The sequence below is a fragment of the Mus pahari genome, chromosome 19 (genome assembly GCF_900095145.1).
Source record: "Mus pahari chromosome 19, PAHARI_EIJ_v1.1, whole genome shotgun sequence".
Lineage (NCBI taxonomy): Eukaryota > Metazoa > Chordata > Mammalia > Rodentia > Muridae > Mus > Mus pahari.
The window spans coordinates 69,833,660-69,859,425 of NC_034608.1; the positions used below are offsets into that span (position 1 = coordinate 69,833,660).

Here is a 25,766-nt window from a genome sequence, read left to right on the forward strand (position 1 = left end):
ACACACACACACACACTACACACACACACCATGGAATAACCATTTTCATTTAGCAACCAAACCTTTTAAATGTTTAGACTCTATGGTTGTAGAAATGTAGCAAAAATACTTACTCAAAGTCTAAAGTTAAACAATCGTGTTCTGTGCTATAAAGGAAAAAGAAAAAAAAAAAGTAAACTCCAATTTGATTTGCTCAAGGTAAATTTTTTTCAAATTGATAGTTCAACTGCTTTAGCTGATCCACAATATCAGCTGATCAACAATATCAGCTAAACATTGTCTTAATTTACTATAATGTCAATGACGGTGGAAATTAAGACAATTCCCTCAATTAATGCCAGTCTGTCCTGTTAAAAATTAATCACTAAGCCTAACTAAGAGGTCTATGGGAAGGCATTAGAGCCGAGGGGAGTAGGTAATTCCTAAGAATTGAAGGGAACAAAGAAAACTGGACATAAAGAAATGGGCAGAAGATAGTATATCAGGAGATTCAGAAGGGTAAGTTACAGGGAGATTCATCAGGCCTTGATGACTACTCTAGTCTTATTCTAAAAGCAATGGGGCATCAGTGAACAACCTTCTTAAGGAGGAGAATGGTAGTATTAGACATGTGTTGTTTACAATAGCTTGCAGATGTAAGCTTAAGAACAGGGAGAGCCGGGGAGGAGGGGAAGCTGAAGTGTGGCAAACAGAAAGGACAGCATCCCATTAGCTGGGAAGAGAAGAAGCAAGTGTCTCTTAATGTTCTATGCCCGTGGAAACCCTGGGGCCTCAAGAAACCTCAGGGGGCAGCTAACACTTGTGTGAGGATCCCTCTTTTCCAGCTGCACACTCACTCGTGTCTTCTCGTCTACTGTGTTTGTTTTTCATAGCGAACCATTCCATCTCTCTCCTGATTTCCGTCATCCCTCCTTTAAAATTGTGACTCCGCTTTCTCCTAGGAAGGCAGTCGTCGGTATGCCTACTCCTGCCTGAGAAGCAATCCTCTCCTCCCTCTCCTGTTGTTCTGTCTCTTATTAAGTTACCCTGTCATCAGTTTGGCCAAGCCAAGTTTTCTTTTAACTAAAAGTTCAGTCAATGATTCCACTAACCAACTTCCAAGTATCTCTGCGACCGAAATCATGTCTTCACTCTGATGTAGCCACATTTATCTTTTTACCAGGAATCTAATAGGTGCTGTCCCATATCCATACTTAGCTTCTTCCAAGATACTTGGACCATTTTGTAGTGACATGAACTCTTTCCAGTAGCATTGTGTTCTTGAGTGTGGACCAGCATTTATCCAGCATGCTGATGAGCTTGTGTTTGCTGAATGGGATATCCAAAAAAAAAAAAAAAAAAAGTTTGATTTGCACAAAGACATTAAGTTGAATATTGATCCAATCCTTAAGACACAACTTCTCTGGGCCTTCTAAAATCTCTTCCTCTCAGCTCCCATCTGTCATTTTTTTCACCTGTAAAAGCTGCTTCTCTCTGCTATTCAGATTCCTTAACTCTTGGCTTAAGTAGCTGTTCACCTGTAGTGGTGAATGCGATTTCCATTTACCCAGCGACATTCTGTGCAACCTCAGGCTTGGTTACTCATGGAAGCCATTTCCACATTCCCATGACATTGTTTTTATTTTTAATCTATTAATTTTTACTCCTTGGGCTCTAAGTTCTGTGAATGCAAACATTGTTTGTTTATTAACCTAGAGAATACTTAGCGCTAGGCTTGGCCTGTGCTCCACGCTTGGCACTGAGTAGAGAGAGGGCTTCAGTGAAAGGAAATGACTTCAAGATCAGAAGTTGAGTTTGGAGGATGCAGGTTTTGTGATGTTGAAAGCACTAAAAGATGCAGATGCTAGAATGATGTTGAACACAGAATTCTAGTGAAGTGGCTGTGTCTTCCCCTTTTAATTTGGGAGCATAACTTTAATAGTTGTACTATCAAATGAAGCTTATTATTTTTATGAATAGTAACTATATTTATTAGAAGAGAAAATCAAATGCCAAGGTAAAAACCACCATTCATTATTTGTTTCAGTCACTACTTCCTTTCATTTGGTAAAGCCATGTCCTCCTTCTACCAAAAGGAACTTGTGGTTTTGTTTGTTTGTTTGTTTGTTTGTTTAGACTTAAATTTAGTTAAATGAGTGGAACTTAGTGTTGTTTTACAGTAAGTAGTAACATATAGATTCTGTCCAATAGAATTTAGTATGTGGCCAAGGGAATTAGTATTTGGGTTACGAGGTTAAGAGTACCAATTTTGTACAGGACCAGAATTCAATATCGCAGCACTAAATTCTGATGGGTCACAAACATCTGTAACTCCAGCTTCAGGGGAAAGAACTGCTCTAGTCTCCATGGGCCCCTACACTCAGTGTACACACATAATCCCCCCTCCCTTGCATGCATACACATAATTAAAACTAAAATTGTAAAATAAATACTCATAGAATTATTAAAAGTAGTGTAGGTAATCCAAATAAGAACCCTACCGGTTTATGAAAGTGCTTTCATAGAGTTTTTGTGGCTAAAGCATGAAACTCCCCAAGGCAGGAAGTGTTCCGTTGTATTTCTCCTTTTACTAATAGTTTGTTAAATCTTCCATTGAATAACTTTCGCCTATATTTATAAAAAAGATACCTTCCCAATGTACACATGGGAATATGTGAAGATATCTTTCCAATAAAAAAAATGCATTGCTTATTGTTAAATGTCTTTAAGGTAAAAGTGCGTGTGTGTGTGTGGGGGGGGGGGAACCCAAGCTTTTGTTTTGTTAGTTTCAGACACATATTTTAGCAGGCAACTTCACCAGTCTGAGTATATAAACTTTAACAACACCAGCATTTCTAGTGTTATGCTCCAGTTGTTGATTTTTAAAATGGAAACTTCATAGAATTTTTTTTTTTTATGGGTCTCTGTGAAGGGCAGGTTATCAGAATGCACGAGGAAGCCAGTTTCTAGTTGCAAAGTAAAACCACATGGGCTGTGCATTCCAAACTGACGTAATCAATATCAACTGCTGCAGCGGCCTCCCCTGGAAGGACTAGAAGCATATAGACGGAATGCCATCTTAGCCTCGCGCATGAACATGCCCTGAGTGCATTTTGCTATGTGAAGTTGTATAGTTCGGAGATCACATCCAAAGCTAAAGTGAATCTTGAAGAAAATAAGTTATTTGCTGATGGAAGTAAAGCCAGAAAAAAAGGCATCTGCTTTGAAAATGCATGTGTGGAGTCAGAAGTTCCTTGACTGGTCCCATTCCCCCCCAAATACTAGGACCAAAGGTATCACAGGGAGACCTGAAGTTTGTTCTCAAGAAGTTGAGCATTTTTTTTTAAAATAGTCATTAGCACTAGGCAAGAGACACCAGTCTAGCTTCATGAACTAATTTTGAGCATTGTTTAAAATTCTGTATTTCCTACTCAAAAAGAAACAGCAATTTGTTTCTTTATGTTTATAGAAATTATATAAACATATGTATTGCCAAAATTACTTCTTTATATTTGAATACAATGTATCATTTTTCAACAACAGAATACATTTGTGTCTCAGTATAATATGGATCTTTAGAGTACAAGCAGGCGGAATTATTTGTACTGCAGTTAGAAATATTCCTTCCTGAATGCTGCAGGGGCGTGAAAGATTAATTTATTCCACTCATATGAATTCATGTATTTTTAAATAGAATGTGATTTGTGTTGTGTCCTTAACAAATTAAGATTTGGCAAATACAGTTGCTAGAAAACAGGTTTCATCTTGATGTGGAGAAAGAGCTCTTGACCAGGAAGAGTTAGCAGAAAGTTATGCAATAATAATATTTTCTTAGCCAGATGTGGTGGCGCACGTGTCTAATCCCAGCAGAGGCAGGCGGGTTTCTGAGTTCGAGGCCAGCCTGGTCTACAAAGTGAGTTCCAGGACAGCCAAGGGCTACACAGAGAAACCCTGTGTCAATAAAAAAAAAAAAAACAACAACAAAAATATTTTCTTGAAGAAAATAGCAAATAAATCTGTGAAAAAAAAAAACAACATTGCTTTTGGGCAAATAAAGATATTGATGGTGTTAAGAATTTTATCGAGGACTCTGAAAGCTCCTGACTTGAGGTTTTAACCTATTTGCAATGTGGTGCGAGTTTCATGCATCACAGTATGTTAAAATGAGTTCAGAGCTGGGTGCCAAGACACTTCTATCAGCTTTTCATTCCAGATCCACTCTTGAGATCTAAAGGCTTTGAACAGCTGTAGGTGTGTGGCCAGGACACTAAGTTTAACTGCTGACATGAACTTTGAACTTTCACCTTTTCTTATTTTTTAGGAATTACTGCTTTTATACTTTCCAGTCACAACTTTTTTTTTTTTTTTTTTAAATGTCGAATGTGCTCAAAGTCAGGATAATTAGAAGAAAAGAGAATTCTAGTTTAGATATGAAGATGTCTTAAAAGTCTCATTTTAGGAACATGTTTGTATCCCACACTATTGCTGTTGAATTTTGGAATAAACTGGACTCCAGCATATTCCCAGCGAGGAAGCTCGGCACTCTCTCTTGACCAGCCTGTAAGGTCTGTTGATGTGCAGCAGTTGCTATGCTGGGTAAACACTATTGTTTCAAAGGCACCTTATTAGAAGTCCATTCTTGTTGGTGAGAATTGACCATTACATAGCCTTACTAAAGAATGCCAGTAGATAACAACGGGGAACCTAAGGTCAGAAATATTTCCTGCTTTGCTTTATTTAGCACACTTTCACAGAATATAAAATCAGATGATTTTAAATTCCCAAACTTTTTAAACATGCCTTCTTCATATGCATGCCATTTTAAATGTGTTCCAAAGCCAAAACAAAGCGTATAACCATAAATAATATCAGTGTTCATAAGTAATGTTCTTACCACTTAAATATTAAGTCAAATATAAATTAATATTATGGGTTAGCCCAGAAGTACCTTCTTTATAGCATAAGGCTGCTTTAGTAAATATCAGACTGCAGTTAATTGCAATATTAAGTAAGCTGTGGTATCTCTTAGTACCTACTGAGTAGGCATGCTAGCTAGGGACCACAATTTAATTCTGCACACCAATTCTGAACTTTGTACTTTGAATATAAATAAATAAAAATACTACTATGTACAGATTAAAATGCAAATTAGTCTGACATCAAAGTATAGTATTAAAGTATGATATAATCCACTTGCTACCCCAAGAATCAATGTGTTTATATAGGTCATGACTTCATCGACGGAGGATTGTAGTTAACTGTATTGTTCAGATTTCATGAAATAACCAGAGACAATTTCACATGAAGGTTACACTGTGGTTACTAGTTTCTTAGAAGCATTTTTTCTTCTTTTAGAAACTCTCTGGTACCTTGAAAATTCTCATCTAGTATCTATCTATCACTGTTGTGTGTTTTTCTCTGTGTGTACAGGGACATGTACACGTGCGTGTGCAACAGTACATGCTCACACGTGTGTCATTCACTCTCACTGATACTATTGGTACCCATGAGCTACATAGGAGCGAGTATCATTATTGGTGATTACCATCTCGGAATCCCAGCAAGGACTTTATTGTAGCTTATAGATACTCAATAAATCATTATTGAAGATCTGAACAAGAAAATAGAGTTCAAGTAGAAATTTTTTTCCATGGCATATAACCTCTTGGCCTTCCCCATTAGAAGTTGGCCTTTTCACAAGATATTTACAAGTTCATTTGCCTTCTCTATGAATGTTCCTGACCCCCAGGTTTCTTTGTTACATAATTCTCTTTACATTCTATATAATAGCACTAAATCACACACCACTGTCCATGATTTTATTCACAATATTGATACTGACAACCTCCTCCAGTTCTAGACACAAACATTTAACAGTTCATTATATAAGCATTATTAGACTTTATTTACTGACCTGTATGTCTTGCTATCATTTATACAGTAAAATGTAAGATATGGTAAATATAAAAGTAAAACCATAAAGATAAAACTAAGAAGTGAAGCATAGTTTAGTGGTAGATCATGTGCAAAATCCCAAGCTGTATCCTCAACATCACAAAAGTTATAGAAATGATTGATAAATATATTTAAAATCCTCCTGTTTTCCACAACTTACATATCTTCTGTTTCTTAATGTTGTTGTAGTTTTAGTCCATGGCATGAAAAAAAAAAAAAAGCTGAAGCATATGTAGACCTGCAAAATTCTTTCATAAAAGAAGCTATCTATAGATAAAGATGTCAGTCATTTCATTAAAACAGAAATTTTATGCCAGTAACATAAGCAAATGTGTGCTCAGAGAAGAACTCAAAATCACAATTATGGCTGTGTTGTGGTTATATATTGTCTAAGAAAAATATAAAATATTCTAGAAAACACATAAATCCTTGAGAATTTATGCAAATACTAACATCTCTATAGCAAACTATATAGTCATATCCATGTATAATATGTTATAAATAATTTTATAGCCATTTCATGAAATAACAAATCAATTATTATATTATCTTTAGTTAACTGATTGTTAAAGAAAAATATATACTTTAGAAAAGCTTAACCACTTTTCCAAACCCATCCAGGTTTTAAATATTGGAGCTAAGAAAATATCCTATATGGCTATAATCTTTCATCCATCTTTTATGAATATGTTGTATTTTGCTAGAAAGTATTTGAATTGTTTAATGTAGATGTAAGTATGCTTCAAATAAAGTAAATGTGCATCATATAATTTAGATGGTCCACATATATGTATATATGTATATGTACATATACACGTTTATTTTGATAGGTACATTCCAAAAACATATATATAAAGAATTTCATATTAATGGTATACTACATATTGTTTAAATATGCACACCTTGCATAATCATGGTACATACCGATCTCAAATATATATAACTTATTTATACAATAGATAGTGGAAATCCTTCTGGCTTTTTGAGATATTCAATACGTGACCACTGTAAGTAGTCCCTTCACTGTGACATAGCACCCCAGAACTAATTACCACAGCCTAATTGCAGCATGTTCGCCCCACTCCTCCCTAGTTTCTGGAAACCAACATTTTTACTCTTTGTTTCACTGACATCGGATACTTTATTTTCCACAAACTTATGAGATCTAATACTACCTGGACTTCTATGCCTGACTCCTTTCACTTAACACAACCTTCAGGTCCAGCTATGTTCTCTTTATTCTGTGTATCCAAAAACTGTTAAGTCCATCCATGCTGTCTTTATCCTGTATATCCACAACAGTCAGGAGAATTTTGGTCCCTTACCCTTGTCAGTAATTGTCAACTGATGGCTTACAGCCAGGGAGGGAGCAGTTTCACAGGTCTGAGGTGTTTTGTCCGCTGTAGCATTTCTCAGATTGCCACAACAATACAGAATAACACAGGGTCCAGCTGCCATCTCTCTACTATAAATACATCTTACAAACAAGCAGTTAATGGGTAGGGATTCACTTGTACCTTTTGTTTTTTTTTTAGTAATAATTTGGCTTATAAACTTTTAGAATCAATATCCACTTAATCTGTGTTCTGGTTAAAACATTGCCTCTTTTTTTCCTCTTTGAGAACTGAAGTTCTCCATAAACTAGGAGTGCAGTAGACACCTTAGGTAAGCTGCATCTTCATACTCTAGTTCAATTCAACAGCAATGCAAAAATGGCTAACTTATTTTTTAGCTCATTTTTATAAGGTCTGTCCAAATTGCAATTACACAGCTTTGCCTGTTAAAAGAATGGATTGCTCACTTTTTTGTTTGTTTGTTTTAAATGTTGTAGCTTCTTAAGATCTGAGATGTGTAAAACCTTCAAGGAGAAATTTCATTTTGGAACGAAAAGTAATTTCATAAGCACAATTTCTGCCTACGTGTTCAGTTTTCATAAAATGGAACTTAACTGAGCATTTATAGGCTGTGTGACCAGCAGCTTCACTCATAAGTCAGGAATATATTTACCTCAGATCATTTGTGTCACATTTTAAATCCGTGGGCTTTAAGACCTTGATACTGAGTAATCTGGGATTCTGAAATAATTCTGTTCTTGACCACAGTGGTCTGTCACTGTTTTGTTTCACTTCATTGGCTGCTCATCATACTTTGAATATAATTCATTACTAGTGAAGTGATGTAAGCATCTGAACTATTTATTATTCTAATGGAAGATACCGGTTGGGAGGAAACCACTTTTTACTTTGTTACTATTTGCAAAGCATTAGTGCCCATGCCTGTAACACACAGTACTAAGTCATAGAAAGCTAATCTCACTCACTCTTTTGGACTCCAACATTTACCATAAGAGGCCTCTCTAGCGTCTATATAATACTTTTCTTCTTTTTGTCCCTTGTAGTTGTTTGAAATTACAGTGCCTCTCTCTCAAGGCCCCAAACCAGTCACAATCAGTTTTGCCAACCACACTTCCTGCCGGTGCATGTCTAAACTGGATGTTTACAGACAAGTTCATTCAATTATTAGACGTTCTCTGCCAGCAACATTACCACAGTGAGTATGAATTAAGTCTACTTTTTCTACATCTCCTCCTAATATAAAATTATCTTCCAATAAACACAAGTTAATTGAAGGAAGTTTTGTAAAAGACTGTTATATTTTTCATGGAATACGAAACAAAAGGTATTATACAATAAAAGTTGAAATATACTAAGCCACCTGTTGATGAGTTGGGGTAGTTGACAATCTAAAAAGGATCTTCTATAGAATGGTGCACAGCCTACCACTATTCATACAACTAATTAAGTTGTCACATCGATTTAACAGCTATGAAATTGAATATCCCCTTACAAATGATTATAAAGCTTAAAATTTTAAACCTTAATGATTTAAGTCTAAAACAAAAATTAACCACACATATTATGATGATATATAAGATAGAGTTGAAATATATCTCCCTATTTCTAATTTCAACAGTGTGACTATTGAAATCTTAATTACTTGAAATTCCTCTTAATATTAGTTGAATTAACATTCATACTATCATTTAACATTCAAGTTGTCTTCCTGGCTTCATTTTAGCTTAGCAAACAGTAGCATTTGATTAAAGGGAATGACACAGCATTCGTTTGGACACTCTGAATAACATAGAATTATTTTCATGGTCATTTGGGTCTTAGGAACTTTAACCCCCAAAGCAAGATGCAGGTCAGCATTTTAAAAAATCATTTCTGGTATGCATAAGTCCAGAACTTATTACAACAGCATAAGTAGATGGGCAGTATGTAGGACAGAAAATTAAGAATCCCTTTCACCTTAGAAGCCTTGGCAATCAATATTTTCACTAATAGTGGGATTCCTGTGGGGTCTCTTCCTGCTGCTTAACTTAATCTGTCAGATAAGTGGCCTTCTTAAGGCATTTTAGAGAACTCAATGGTAGCTTAACACAAAAATAACACAAATCTGTCCTCCTTGGCATGAATTGGAAAAGGTCTAATAGATACCTGTGAAGAAAGCATGGTACTATAAGAAGGCAAAGCAAGCGCCTTAACTGAAGAGTGGGTCGTCTCTGTTGGCTCATTCATGCATCCCTTAGAGTGCTGTTCATTCTCTAGACCCTGTTTTCTTATTCAGAGCATCCATTCCCAGAACTTCGGGTATCATCTTTGTGTTCATGCTTCCCCAGATTTCTTCAGAAGATCTGACCATATTCTTGGTTTCTAGTAATTTTCCTACACTTATCTTACACTTCCATGTAATGGGATTAGCTATATGTCAAGTCCAAAGACGAGTTCACTCTCTTCTATTTCCCCACTTTCCATTGCACAGAGTTCTCATATTCTTTTGAGACTTTGAAATTGCAGGTATGGCTAATTATTTCTTCTTTTATCCCACATAAGTGCACTCATTATTTGGGAGAAGAGGGCAATACCTGTTTTAACTTACATATAATTACATAGAATTATATTCTTCTACTTTGTTCTCTGTGTACGGCTGATTTAGCACACCAGGGTCAAGCCAGTTTCTGAGTATTACCTCTTTCTCCTCCTATTCCTGTTCACTATTGTAAGCTTTAAAAGACACCATTTGATTCGTCCAAGAAGAGTGTTTATCAGTTGCTTAAAGAACTGAGCGCACATTCCTCAACTTTTTTTTCCCTGTGTCATCTTCCTTGTCATTATTCTCCAAGCCTGTGTTTTACAAAGTCTAAATGCCTGATCACAAGTTCATTTCCTGTTCTCAATCTTGTTTCTATTAAGATTTTTAGCTCAAAGTGACTTCTCTTTCTTTTCTGCCTTTCTAAGGTCACATCCATTTCTCAGACTTCAGATTAAGGTCCTTCCCCTGCAACTTCTTCATCAAACTACTACAGTCAGGACTGTTTCTGTGTTCCGATGCTTTTTTGCTCTGGACAATATGCCTTAGAGATGTAATTGGGTTATTTCATGTACATCTAGTTTGTTTATTTCATAACTTCTATATTCTATTATATAATTTACTGATTATGTTTTTATATGGCAATATACTACAGCTATATCAATGTACTACAAAATATAAAGAGAAGTGTATAATCAAGGAAGTATAGGGGAAGAGGCACGCAGATGAACATTACATGAAGACGCCAGTATCTTAAAGCTAAGGGTGCTAGATTTACTGGTTCGTTGATTGCTTGATGCCAACAGTGTCCATGAAGATGTAATGAAATTGAAAAGTCTAGTGGCAATGAATGGGATGAGTTAATTTTAATTCATTAAATCAATAGGACATTAAATAATAAAAAGATTAGATTGTAGTTTTCAAGCAGTGAGCACCAGTCTAGAGAGCCTCATGTTTTATAAAGATAGGAAACTAAAACACAAAGTTATGTAGATTAAAAAAAAATAGGTGTGAAACACATAGTTAAAGAATCTTGAACTCTACTTGATACATACAAAACTGCCTGATAATTATGATTTGGAAATGATCATGACATTATGTCAGTCTTTGGAGTAGTGTCAAGTTGAAAAGAAAGATAAGAGGAATGGTAAAAAATAGAAAGTTCTAGCTTAGGTGATAACTCATCTTTTATTTGTTTACTGACATTGTTATAAAATGTGCTCAATGGTAATAAATTATATTTACTGGGATTTAAGGGGAGAGCAGGGAAGAGCAGGGGAGAGCAGGGGAGATCTTCATTCCTCTGAAGACTCTTTGCTGAGGAGAAGGGTGGATGCATGTCCTAGGCAATCTTTAACTTAAGATCTGAAAACTCAGAATCTTTAGACCATTAATCAGTAATAGATCCTCAGTCCAGTTGCTCAAATGCTCAAAAGTCATGGCATTTTCTTTTTCCAGTTTTAATTGCCCAATTTCCCTTTAAGCTTGAACATCACACATTGTTCCATCCTTGAAATATAAACAGATGACCATAAAAAGTAATTCATTAACATATAAGAGAGTAAGAATAGGATACTCCCATTAAATCAAGATATAATCTTTTAAAAATAGTTTTTGTTTTTATTTTTATTTTTTTATTTACTTTGCATCATGATTGCTGCCCACCCACTCCCTCACACAGTCCCTCCCTCCATCCCCTTCTCTTCTGAGAGGATGGAGACTCCCCTTCCCCATATCTACCCACCCTGGTACAACAAGTCTCTGCAGGACTAGAGGCATCCTCTTGCACTTAAGGCAGACAAAGTAGCCCAGGTAGGGGAATGTGCTTTACAGACAGGCATTATTTTTAGGGACAAACTCCACTCTAGTTGTTGGGGGACCCACAAGAAGACTGAACTGCACATCTGCTACATATGTACCAGAGGAGCTAGATTCAGCTATGTATGTTCTTTGGTTGGTGATTCATTCTCAGAGCATATGCAGGGGTCCAGGTTAGTTGACTCTGTTGGTTTTCCTGTGGAGTTCCTTATCCTCTTCGGGGCCCCCAATCATTAATTCAAACATCTGATCAGAAAGAATTTTTCTTCAGCATTCATAAACAGGCATTTTAGGTTTCTTAGAAAATATCCTCTTTCCAAATTTAAAAATCCCTATGGACACATGCTATTATTTTTTGAAATCTTAGCACATGTATCTGCTCAGTACTTCTTCAATGTTCTCTATATAGAGAGAGGCTATGTGTTTATATACACATATGTAGATATAGAATATATGCACATGTTTGTATGTATATGTATATACATACACATATATGCATGTACATATATATATATATCATGCACAATTATATATATATATATATATATATATATATATATATATATATATATAATCATGCACAATTGAGGACCTGTTGGTATAAATGAACGTTCCAGTGAAAGTCAGTCAAGAGAATCATTGTTTAAACCCTGAAACAATTTCTTTTCTAACGAGGTATTATGGAGTAGGTGGATGGTCTGGTTTATCAAAGATTGTTTTTGACATCACAGGAGTTCTGTGGCTTGCTTGTTGATAAGAAGCAGGTACAACAAATTGAAAAATAACGGAGTACTCTACCAATTCATGTGCCTCATTGACGTTGTGCATGTGATCTTCACAGGGAAAACAAAACTTAGGGATAAATTCAAAAGACTAAGCTATTCTTTTAAAGCATTGAACAGCAGCTTCGAGAGATTTGAGTCTTTTTTTTAAAAAAACATATTAAGGTAGCATAGAAAATTTTGTGTACAGAAAACTGACCAGACAAGTTTCAGCACAACCAAAACATTTGGCACATTTTCTTTGTCATAGAAAGGACAGTAACTACTATTTCAACTTTGTTGACATACAATGTCATTCCTTTTGGAGTGAAAGATACAAAGACGATGAAGTATATATTTTTTCATCGATGAGTTAGTATTGTAATTAACAAAATTCCATAGGCTACATCAGCGTACTCCTTGTAGTACATTCTAGAGAATTTGACCAGTGGATAATGGCATGTATCCATCATTATAGTACCACATAGAAGAGTTTCATTGTCCTTGAAATACCATGTTACACCTCCTCATTTTCCATCCCTGTACTTCTGACATCAATGAGTTATTTTGAGGTCACATCAACATTCTATTGCCTTTTAACCATTTTTGCTGTTGCCATTTGGTTTGGGTTTATTTTTCTGCTAGTGAAGTATTGTGACAAGTATTATAAATACCAGAGGCTTTTTTGAAGCACATTCTTACCGAATTTCTGATTATTTAACTTTATTTATTCTCTGGCTTAATTCAATTAATTTGAAATAAATGTGAAAATAAAATCTGACAGTGATATGATAATTTTTATTGTTGTTTCCTATTAAAACATGGGTAAACCCTCTAAAAACACATGAATCCCTGGCCTTAATACCTTTCTGTACCCTTTACTCACATGGTTTCTCCCCCTTTGACCTTACACTTCAAAAATCAAGCACCACATAGTCAGTTAACTAGTTCATGACCTTATAGAAAGACTGCTTTGTACCAAGTGCTGGGCAGCTTTTTGTGGCCTTAGAACAGTTGTTTGGAATTATATAAAAAGAAAAATACTTGATATTGTCAATTTATTCTAATCTAATGCACATACTTCCTATTTCTTTCAAATATTGTTTGCCAAATTTATTAAATGAATAAACTTTCCATTCATTACACCTATCAACTTTCTTTTTCTTTGACAACTGAATAAACTCTGGCTCTGACCTCTCTTCTTCCTGTATGCAGACTGATAGACCATAGGCAAGGACCAGAACAAACACACAAGGCTGGGAACTTTTGTGAATTAACAAAATTCAATACAGACAAATAAGTATATGCACATTATTTAAATGTATGTATATTAAATATAGTCCTTTATATTTTAAATTTCAGAGTCTTAAGATACATTATTTCTTATATTAGGTGAGGAAAGTTACATTATAACATTGAATACAAGGGCACTTTGAATACATGTGGTATGAGTGTGTGAGTGTGTGTGTGTGTGTGTGTGTGTGTGTGTGTGTGTGTGTGTGTGTGTTCATATGTTTGTGTGTATAGGATCTGAACCCATAGTCTCACATACAGTAACCAACACTCTACCACTCAGCTGTGCCCCTAGAGTGAAAGGTTTTATTACTTCTTACTGATTGGTAAGCACTTTTTATTTCTTCTTCTTCTTCTTCTTCTTCTTCTTCTTCTTCTTCTTCTTCTTCTTCTTCTTCTTCTTCTTCTTCTTCTTCTTCTTCTTCTTCTTTTTGAGACAGGGTTTTTCTGTGTATCCCTGGCTGTCCTGGAACTTACTCTGTAGACCAGGCTNGTCTTGAACTCAGAAATCTGCCTGCCTCTGCCTCCCAAGTGCTGGGATAAAAAGGCGTGCACCACCACCATACAGCTTTTTATTACTTCTTATTGATTGGTAAGCACTATAGGAAAACTATAACTGAACAAATGTCTATATAAACATAAAAGTGTATCCAGGTGACATATGAATGATGTCAAGATAAAAAATTATTTAAAAAGTATTTGGAAAAAAACTAATGGAGGATTTTATCCAGAACTCCACAGCCTTTACATCACCAACATACAGCATTCCTTCCAGCTGTTCAGACAATAACTTTTAAAAAGAAGTGCTTCCATAATATAGTTTTACAGAGTTGAAGTTCAGATTGCCTTTATTTACTTTTTGGCATATCTAGAATTACGGTTAGGGTTTTACACATTTCAAAACATCATTTTGTAACTAAAGAATGTAAAATTTTGTCAAATATACTTTTAAAATCTACAAAGAAACTAAGATTTATTTATAAAGTAAGTGTGTTATAAAGATTATAGTTCCTTGAGTCATAACATGTCGATTCATTTCTATCAAATGCCACATAATAGTGGTGAGTTTCAGTGCATTCAATGTATATTTTGTTATTCAAGGAGTATCTAAGACTATAAAATTCTGGTGCCAAAATGTAGAGAAAATGAGTTACAAGTCTAGAATACATGAGAAAGCATGCCATAATATTTAAAGTGTAAGAGCTAGAAATTATAACCCAGCATTTAGAATTTCAGAGATGTAAATGGACAAATTAAATTGACTTTATCATTGAATACATCATTTTTCCCTGCTGAGATGCTTAAACTCATGACCTCTAATTTCAAACAGCAAAATCAATGGCTAGTAAATCTGTCTAGTGAAGTTTTCAAATAATGAATAAATTTTATAAAGGTAACTTTTATAAAAATTTCAAGTTCTATATGGAGGAGAATGTAAGAAAGTTTATTTGCTTAAATGGTTCCCAGCATAAATCAACATTAAGAATTACTCTATGCCTTGTAGAAAACATGTGCTTTAAGTAATGTGTTTTGCAAATGTAGCACATGAAATATCTTATTTATAACAATCTCTCTATATGCACATTAATCATTACTTTCAAATATCATTTTCAACAGTATGAAAAAGCCTTGATTTAAAATACAAAGGCAATCAGTACATTGTGCTTATCCTTTAATCTACTCTGACAGCATTTTCTTTCATTATGATAAAATACCATTTGAATATTCTGTTTCCCACCTATTTTCTTTAGAATGGTATTCTGTAAAACCTAAGAATTTGTCTCTTACATCTGAGAAAGAGACATCATTTAGACACTATAAAACTAAATTTATTTGAATATTGGTTTCTTTTATTCAATAATATCTAGCATAATTTCAGATTTCAATTTAAAATAATTTATGGTGAGTACTATTTTCTTATTTGTGTAAAAATTATCATTTATTCTTAATATTTGAATAGTGTTTTAAGACTATTAGAATTCAAAAATATTTAGTTCCCTACAAGCAAACCATTAGTAACTGCTGTAACGTTTGTGCTGTCTGATGCAGGTATAATTGAAATTGTTTCCAAAATATATTTTTGTTCAACAGGAATACAGCGACAGAGGAAAGAGATAGTGGAGGCAGATTATATGAACTACTCCTACTATAAAAATACATATTTGGATGTTTATATAACATTTCTAAAATAAATTTACACAATTGTTTCTATACATGAAGTTCATATATTTAAATTTTGAAAATATCGTGACATAAAGGAGCAAACTATTTTTCTAACTATATAAAAGGCAGAAAATTGTTTTATTTTCCTACTTATTTAGGGTAGAGATCTGCTTGCCTACTTAAACACAAGCACAAAGCTTACCAGGTTCCCTTGAAGGGGAAGTCCTTCATTCTCAAGTAACAGGGCATCTAGAAACTGAGACGACTTCCGTCACTCTGAAATTGAAATAGCTTAGATCCTTGTTGTGTCAAATTTTTAGACTACAAATAAAAAGATAACTGCAACCAAATATACGCACACCAAAAGTGGAAGAGGGTACCTGTGCCAGATTTGGTGTGTGCACATTAATATCTCTCTCTCTCTCTCTCTCTCTCTCTCTCTCTCTCTCTCTCTCTCTCTGTGTGTGTGTGTGTGTGTGTGTGTGTGTGTGTGTGTGTATAACTGAAAGGAAGTTGTAGAAATCTATCTTTACTTAATTCACTGATAGGCTATGCTATTACATGTCATCTATTACATGTCATTCCACTACATTAAGTAATGTAAAGCTTTGGTTTTGATTTGCTTTGGTTTTATTTGATTTGATTTGATTTGATTTGATTGAGAAGCTTTCTTATATAGCACAGATTATTCCAAACTGATATAGCCAAGGGAGATGACCTTTGAACTCCTGACCCATCAGCCTGAGAATCTAAAATGCTGGAATTAATTTCATGTGCACTCATGCTGGGTTTCAAATGTGGATTTTGACTCTTTAACTGATTTCATGTTCCACATATAACCTGTAACCAACCAAGAAAAGCAGTGCATGAGGCAAAGGTAGGATAAATTACATATTGCAAAAATGGAGAAATATTTTCTATTGTCAACACGACAGTATATGCCCACCTATAACCAACATGTAGAAGAATAATTACCACATATAGAAGAATAACCAAGGTATTTTATGGTAGGTTACTGAAGTTTGGATAGAATATACATTCAAAATTAATGATATTGGTTTAAAAGATTGATAAATATTATTTAAACCTATCATGAACAATATATACTCATGGTTAAACTATAATATAAAATAATGACTGGATTGGCTACTTTTTTATTGTCGTGATTAAAATACCATAACCAAGACAACTTATAAAAAAAAAAAGAGTTTTATTTGAGAGTATATAGTATCAGAGGGAAAATAGTCCATTACCATCCAGCCATGATCCTAGAAAAAGGAGGGCAGGCATGGTGCTGAATTGGTAGCTAAGAGTTTGATCCATATTAAGGAATCAAAAAAACCAACACAAAATGGCATCAGTCTTTTGAAACTTCAATACCTGACCCCCAAGTGATACTTCCTCTAGTAGGCTATAACTCCTAATCCTCCCCAACCATCCACCAAATGGAGACCAAGTATTCTGATATCTGTGATTTATGGTCAACCTCACATTCAAGAGATTAAGAAGAGATTTTCCCATAGCATTAAAAATTGGGACAGTATGGCCTGTTCCTGGAAATACTAAGTGAACAAAGAAGGTTTAAATGTATTGTCCTGTTGTTGATACTTTGTTTTTTTGTTTTTCAAATGAACTACTGAAATATATAAAGAAAGATACCAAGAAAAGAAATAGCACACTTGGTACATGGACCAGAATGAACTTGAAAGAACACACATTTCTCATATTCTTAACTCATTGTCACATAAGTAAATATGTTCCATATTTAAGATTAAAAACAAAAGGCATGTAACATACACATGATAAAGGAAGCCGCTATTTATATAAAAATTGTTGGACACCAAATATTTTACTGGAATTTCTTAATATGAAGTCAAACATACAGACGGAGAGGCTTAGCTATCTTTTGTTGGTTTTGGATGTCAATGATCGTCTTTTTGCCTAAACATACATGCATATCCTGCTTAAGATCACATATTTATTCCTGAAAATATACATGGTAAGCCTGCTTAATTTTACTTAAATTGAAAAATATACAGTGAATTATAGTTAGCCCCTAAGCATAGGTTATTTTAGAAGAATTACCTTAAATTACATTGTCTGTACAAAAACAAAACTATTTTGATAGCAACTAAGATGCTTAAACAGTTTCATGGACTTACAGCAAACATTACTGCCATTAGCATGTAGTTTCTTTAGTTGATCACCTAGAATGTTTGCGTGTTTTCTGAGAGGCTATAGTTGGCATGGCATAGCAAATAATACAGTGAAAAAAAGTCAAACTTAAACTAAATTCAAGAAATGCAAATATTACTACCGTTAGCATGTATTTTCTTTAGTTGATCACCTGGAATGTTTGCATGTTTTCTGAGAGGCTATAGTTGGCATGGCATAGCAAATAATAAAGTGAAAAAAAGTCAAACTTAAACTAAATTCAAGAAATGCCCTATAATAGATTCCTACAATAACTTTAAGGGGCCGTGATCTTTGGGACACCTCAAGAGGGGAAGAGGGAACAAAGTTAAAATAATGGGTGCATTTGCTGAAGCATATGGGATATTTTAGACTCACTTCCATATGGAAAAGAACAAATAGATTGTCTTAGAGCTGGTGTAGACAATTGGAAAGGAAAACACTGTTATAACATCAGAGGTGATATCCAAACTGAAGGTAGACATGGTTATGAGTATTTGCAAGACATGCATGGAGGTGTGTGCCTGTGATCCCAACATTGGGGCATCTGAGGCAGTAGGATCACAAGTTCAAGGCTAGCTTACATTACATAGTGAGGGGCTGCTTTTAAACCAGCACAGTTGAGAATTGCTTGTTCTGCAAAAAAAAGTTTCAAACAAGATCTTTGTGTGGCTTTATAATAGTTTGCAGGTTGTTTTGGAAAGAAAGTGTCTCATTACATTGAGGCTGTATTTATGTAAATTTTTTTAGTAGTGTCCAAAGCACATTGCCTATTTGTTTGCATTCGGTGCACTTTTTACAGTGTCCACAGATGATTTCCGTGTTGCAACAATTTGGAATTGAATCAGCATTCTTCCACCACATAATGTTGTTTACACTACTGTTTTAAAATGAATGACGTGTGACATCTAAGTAAATATTTCCCCGTGATGCCTACACCAATGTCTCTTAACAAGTCAAGTAGTAAAGGTTAATGCATGCTCTGTAAGCTAAAGTATTAAAAGCCATGAAGCCTCCTGGACAGATTGCAGAACAGTCTGCAGATGATATCTGCATGTGACTCCTAAGAAGATCTAGAAGTGTTCAATCTAATGACACAGAACATGATTAATATCAAAAGATAGCATCTAAATGTCATTTTTATCATAACAAGAACAGTAGTACTAGTAGTACTAGTAGTAGTAATGATAATGGGTCAGTCTAAGTGTGGCAACAGTAAATAAGATCAGCTAGTGAGGTCTGTCATACTAAAGTGTCCAATGTTGTAGTCATTAATATGGATGAGTTCCTGTTAGCAAAGTGCAAGACAATTGAAACATTCAAGAAGTAGTTTTTAACTACCCGACCATTTTTCCTAAGACAAATAAGGAACATAGAAAGAATGTAGAAAGGAATGAAGAAAAGGAGGGAAATTAAAAAGAAGAGAAGAAATGAAATGGCCATGAAAACAAAGCCCAGCAAAGGGGGCTCTTGGATATCTTTGTGGTGGAATGGAATGTGGGAATTATCCACTGATCCAAACATTCGATCTATGGGATCTGAGCTTCAGATATCAGACTGTAATTGTGTTAGTATGCGGATGACACCACAGTTGAAGTAATATATGAGAGGCAAAAGCTGAAAGCCACCTAAATAGTTACCCAAAGAAACAGTCCAATCATATAGTCTTACAAAATTTTGTACACAGCCGCTTCAAGTCATTGCAGAAGAGCTTTCTTAAATGACCTCTCGAGTTGCGAGTTACCTGAAGTTTGTATTTTGTTTGTTAAAGGAAATTAGAGAGTAATGTAGAAACCATAATCACATTTTTAGTAAGTTAAAACAGCCTGTCAGTATAAAAAGCAGCCTATTTAGACTTAAAATGGTGAGTCTGGAGTCACCAGAGACCTTATAACTTACAGAGGTAAACTTCAAGATTAAAACCTAGCAGCAGATGAGGTAGGAGTCCTTTGAGAGGAGACACTGATGGGTCATCTCCTATATACTTGTGTACTTTAAAACTTTCCCATAAGGATGTTTTGATTTGTAACATGTACATGAAAAATAAACAATGCTTCTCTATGCCAGTTACACTGTTGCTTAGCTTATATTTCATCTGTCTTCCCAAAAGGTGTCAGGCAGCTAACAAGACTTGTCCAACAAACTACGTGTGGAATAACTACATGTGCCGATGCCTGGCTCGGCAAGATTTTATCTTTTATACAAATGTTGAAGATGGTAAGTAAAAAAAAAAATACTTTGGTCTATAACTGAGCTATATTTTAATTAACATATTTTCATATTAGTTCTCTCAATGTTCTATTCATCACTCCTTGAAATGAATATAAAGTAGAATAAGTGCTTTTTCCCTTTTCTGTTATTTTAAACTTCTATATAAAGGGAAATGGCATGTTTATACACAGTTATTTACTGAAAAACTAAAAAGGAAAATTTTTTGAATCCATCTATTTGTTACCATATTCTAAACCAAGTAAGGTCCAGTAAATGTGTCCTGTGTTTGTCTAGACTCAACCAATGGATTCCATGATGTCTGTGGACCCAACAAGGAGCTGGATGAAGACACCTGTCAGTGTGTCTGCAAGGGGGGGCTTCGGCCATCCAGCTGTGGACCGCACAAAGAACTAGATAGAGACTCATGCCAGTGTGTCTGCAAAAACAAACTTTCCCCTAATTCATGTGGGGCCAACAGGGAATTTGATGAGAACACATGTCAGTGTGTATGTAAAAGAACGTGTCCAAGAAATCAACCCCTGAATCCTGGGAAATGTGCCTGTGAATGTACAGAAAACACACAGAAGTGCTTCCTAAAAGGGAAGAAATTCCACCATCAAACATGCAGGTAAGGAGTCTTCATTAACAGCACTAATTCCCTTCTGGAAAACACAATGTTACCAACCTGAGGCTGTTTTCTCAACCCATACCAGAAGCTGCTTATTAGAATGAATGCAGTAAATCCTCTCAGAAAAAGATGTCATCATTCAAGTCCATGTTAATTGTTCTTGACACTAGATTTTTGTAACATGTTGGGCTTCTTTGAGACAGTCTTACTCTATAACCAGGCTGACCTACAACTTAGCATCCTCCTCCCTCAGTTTCCAGAATGAGATTCCAGGAATATATAAGCACATTTGGTCTTTGAGACTTGATTTAACCACAGGAACATTAAGGCACAAAACAAAGCAAACAAGCAAAAACATGAATAAGTTCAAAATTAATCTGTTCTAGAATGTAATGAAGGAGAGTCCTATATGAATTCTCCTCTCTTAGAGGATTCATATATTATTTTAGAAGGGCGTTCAGCAGTCTATGTCTTCAACTGCCAGAAATTATACTTCTGGGTATAATTTATTTTAAAGCTTAAAAATAATGCGTAGCACCATTTTCTGCAGAATTTGATCCAAAAATGAAACATTTATACTAAATGCCTATTGGGAATTAAATAAGTGTCTTAGCTTGCTTTCTGTTGCCATTATAAAACATTAGACCCAAAAGTAACTTGGGGAAAGAAGACTTGCAGTTTATAGTCTTATCAAGGGAAGCCAATACAGGGACTGGAAGCAGGAACCAAAGGAACCTGGAGGAACACCACAGACTGGTTTAATCCCAGACTTTCATGCAAGGGCAAAGTCCACTTATCCAGGAATTGTATCATCCACAGTGGACAGGTCCTTTATCAATTAGCAATGAAAACAACAACAACAACAACAACAATGGCTCACAGACATGGGCATAGGCTAAACTGATCTATGCAGTTCCTTAGGTGAGGTTCTCTCTTCTCAAATGACTCTAGATTTGTCAGGTCAATGAATGAGACTAGCTGTGACAATCAAATAAGATGCTGGTAGATGTTATTCAAACTGCAGAGATGACTCAGTGGTTAAGAACACAGGATATTCCTCCTTCAGCAGACCTGAGTTTGGTATCCCTCACCCACTTCAGTCAGCTCACAACTGCCTTTCACTCCAGTTCCACCAGATCCAACACCCGCTTCTGGCTTCTACAGTCACCCACTCACACATCCTCAGAGACAAACACAGACATACACACATAACTAAAAATGAAAAGTAAAATCGTTAAAAGTTACTCAAGATTTATTTTTACCTTTGTGGTTGTTTTGCCTGCATGTATGTCTGTGCACCATATGTGTCCCTGGTGCCCACGGTGGCCAGAGGAGGACACTATGTTCCTTGAACTGGAGTTAGACAGTTGTAAGTAAACATGGCGGTTCTGGGTGATGATCCGGGTCACCTGAAAGAGAGGCAAGCACTTGACCACTGAAACAACTCTCCTGATCCATCTGTTTTTTTAAATCCCAGCATGGCTTTGCTATTTTTATATCAAGAAAAATAAATGAGGTTCTTAGATTGAAGGGCATACCATACCATACTCGCTGGATTTATGTTGCATCTCAGAAAATGACTACTGTTTACTCAAGATCTCTGATTTTGAAATTTTTTGTTGTATTCCTTCAGTGTTGGTCCAGTCACCATGCCTCTTCTTAGCTTGCTTCAGTAGCTTCAGCTCTGTCTTTCTTCCCTCTCAGCTTACGAAGATTACTGATTCCTTCTGCTTTACTGTCCTCTTACTTTAATGCTGAGCACACTTTAGCCATTGTGGTGTTTTTCAGAATTGTTCTGCTTTGTGTGGATTTGGCTTTCCGTACTTTTCCATCTCCAATCTAAGCTGGGACTGTAGCCTGGCAGAGGCCTCTGTGTTAAGCTGCGTTTAAGCCTCTTAGTTGCTGGATCCCATAAAGATCTTCATATTTATCTATAAGTCCTTAATGTTTCCATTTTTCTAATTTTATTCTCTTCTCTGTTACACATGAAATTGTGGTATCCTGATTCTCATTAAATATTCTCTTTTATTGCATCTCTTCTTCCACCCAAATATGTACAAACAATACCCTTTCAAAATCTAGAAAACAGTCATATCCTTTTTATTTTTATCATATCCTCATGACTGTTTATTATTAATTAATCTAGTACCCCAATAAATAGAGCCTACCTTTTGATTCTCACAAGTGTGTTCTCTCATTTTAACTTATAATTATGCAGATTTGTCATTTGTAGTTACTCTATAATGAGACTTCACTTAGTCCAGGCATTTTGTTGACCATATTATTTTTCTTCCTGCATTGTTGCATAGTTCCTTACAGGAATCTTAATACTCATTTAAAATATTTTTGAATAATACACACTTTCCAATTTTACTTACATATCCATACTCTACTTATCAAGTGGTATTTGCCATACCATGGAGGGAGCAAAAGAGAAAACTGTAAAACAAATACACATTTCTTTTCTTAATGTTTATTACAATGGAGAAAGGCAGAGTGAATTTTCACATTGTCTTAATCACCAGGTGTCTTTGACAACTGAGAACTATATGTCCTTATTTCTAAAAGGAAACTGCATTCATTATGTAACCATGAATATTTTAAAAATTCTTAACAAGGTATTTATACCGTCTTCCTCCAAGATTCAGAGAACATTTCAGAAAAGAGGACTGAAAGAATGTAAGAGCTAACAAGATAGAGGAAAGATCTGTAAGCTTCTTCTGGGCAAGACACAACCATCAAACCCATAAACTCAGTATAGTTATAGATGCTCTTACTAGGTCTATAATAGAACAGGGCATTGTGGGGCATCAGTGGAAGAAGGGCTAAGAGGACAGAACGCCTCACTGCTGAATTATTTGTCCCCGATAGATTCAGGGAGAGATGATTCATTGCCATCTGTTGTGTACCCACTCAGGAACCCCTCCCCAGGCCCCAGTGGATTCTTCCAATCTAGGGATCACTCAGATGGACATGATTCAACTGGATGGTTCATAAAGCAAAATAAAAATCACGAATGTGTATAAGTGGCTGCAAGGGAGGAGAAGGAGTTACAAGGGAGTGGTAGGGAAATAAGAAAGAGTAGAAGGTGAGAAAGTAATCCAGTACGTATGCACATGAAATTGTCAAACAAAATTAAAATTAAATATTTTAAATAAGATTAAAAATCTGAGCTATCCTTTCTTTTTTTCTTGGTTATTTACAGTTCAAATGTTATCCCCCTTCCCAGTTTTCCCTCCACAAACCCCCTATTCTCTCCCCACTCCCCCTGCCTCTATGAGGGTGCTCCCCTACCACTCCAGCCTCATGCCCCAGCAGACCCTTTTCTTTCAAAATCAAATGAGATGCGCTTTTAACTGTTTAAGGGTCTCTTTAGTGCACTTTTCATTTTGCCTTTCCAGTCTATAACACAGCTAGACAGACTCATCTTCCAAGACATTCTTCAAAGCTAGAGTCACTATAGCAAACAGAACTTCCAAAACCTAAATAATCAGTAATCTGTCCTTTCACCACTACTGGCAACTGGAAGTCTCGGGTGAATGGAGAAGGGTCCCTATCTGTTCATGTTTTCCCTCACTTTCTGGAATACAGGTGGAGAGAAAAGAGTTACCCACAATCATCCAGCCAGCTGCTGAATAAAAACTCACGAGGGTGGATGGGGCGATTCTCCAAAGGCTATGGTCCTGCCAAGATGGCTGTGTTTAATTGCCTGGAAGTCTGGGTCCCATGCACATCCCAGACTTTTGTGAACATTGCCATGCTTATGTGATCACAGGAAGTCAGCAGACCTTAAATATTCACTTTCAAACTTTCTGTTCTATGTTACTTTCATCCACAAAGCAGAAAGGACTTCAAAAGAACTAATGCTTACAATAGTTCATCTTTTCACTGCCTATGTCAGCAAGTGAGCCATGTTTTTTAAAGGCTTTTCCGTTCCTCCAAAATTCTGTAAACCTAAGCACACACTTAAGTATTTATAAACCTATAAACACATTTATAAGAAAGTTAGTAATTTTTCCTGGTTTAAACTAAGGAAAACATAAAAGCTGTCTGTAGCATCTTGACTCGATACCTTGGTCTTCACCATGTTGTTTCTCTCTGGCTTTTTTTTTCCCTAGTTGTTACAGAAGACCGTGTGCAAATCGACTCAAGCATTGTGATCCGGGACTGTCGTTTAGTGAAGAAGTGTGTCGCTGTGTCCCATCCTATTGGAAAAGGCCACATCTGAACTAAGATCATACCAGTTTTCAGTGCATCATTTTACTGTCTTGAAGAACTGTTGCCACGTTAGAACTGTCTATGCACAGAAAGACTCTGTGGGACCATGGTAACAGAGGACTGGCACTCATGTGCAAAAAAAACCTCTTCAAAGACTGGTTTTCTACCAGGGACCAGACAGCTGAGGTTTTTCTCTTGTGATGTAAAAAAAGAAAAAAAAAAAAAAGAATGACTATATAATTTATTTCCACTAAAAATATTGTTCCTGCATTCATTTTTATAGCAATAACAATTGGTAAAGCTCACTGTGATCAGTATTTTTATAACATGCAAAACTATGTTTAAAATAAAATGAAAATTGTATTGTAAGCTGTGAAGTTCAGTCTTTTGCCACCTTACTTTGTAGTCAGGTTTCAGAAAATGAAAGGCTGTCTTCCCAAATTTTCTTATCACAGATTTATGAGTTGCCGTTCAGTTTTTAGTAAAGAGTGGTCTATAGACTCTAAGCAGCTGCCATGTCCACTGTGTGGACAGAGTAGATAAGGCCTACATTTTTAAATCTGAGGAAAAGGGAAAGAGAAAAAAATTCATTGACTACAGCAAGATGTTTATTTTTTTTAATGTGTTTAAAGAGGAAAATCATAAAAATAATGATCAGCCTCTCTGCATTCTAC

The 25,766-nt window shown here is 35.5% G+C and overlaps 1 protein-coding gene across 1 annotated transcript in view; it reads left to right on the top strand.

The window, feature by feature from the left end:
• The window catches only part of Vegfc (vascular endothelial growth factor C), a 97,516-nt gene extending 72,107 nt beyond the window's left edge, over window positions 1-25,409 (top strand). The window contains exons 4-7 of the mRNA XM_021219454.2: window positions 8,333-8,484; window positions 20,146-20,252; window positions 20,541-20,874; window positions 24,993-25,409. Of these exons, the coding sequence (XP_021075113.1) occupies window positions 8,333-8,484; window positions 20,146-20,252; window positions 20,541-20,874; window positions 24,993-25,107 (708 nt within the window). The 3' untranslated portion in view covers window positions 25,108-25,409. The remainder of the gene's footprint in view (window positions 1-8,332; window positions 8,485-20,145; window positions 20,253-20,540; window positions 20,875-24,992) is intronic.
• Window positions 25,410-25,766: the final 357 nt, after the last annotated feature.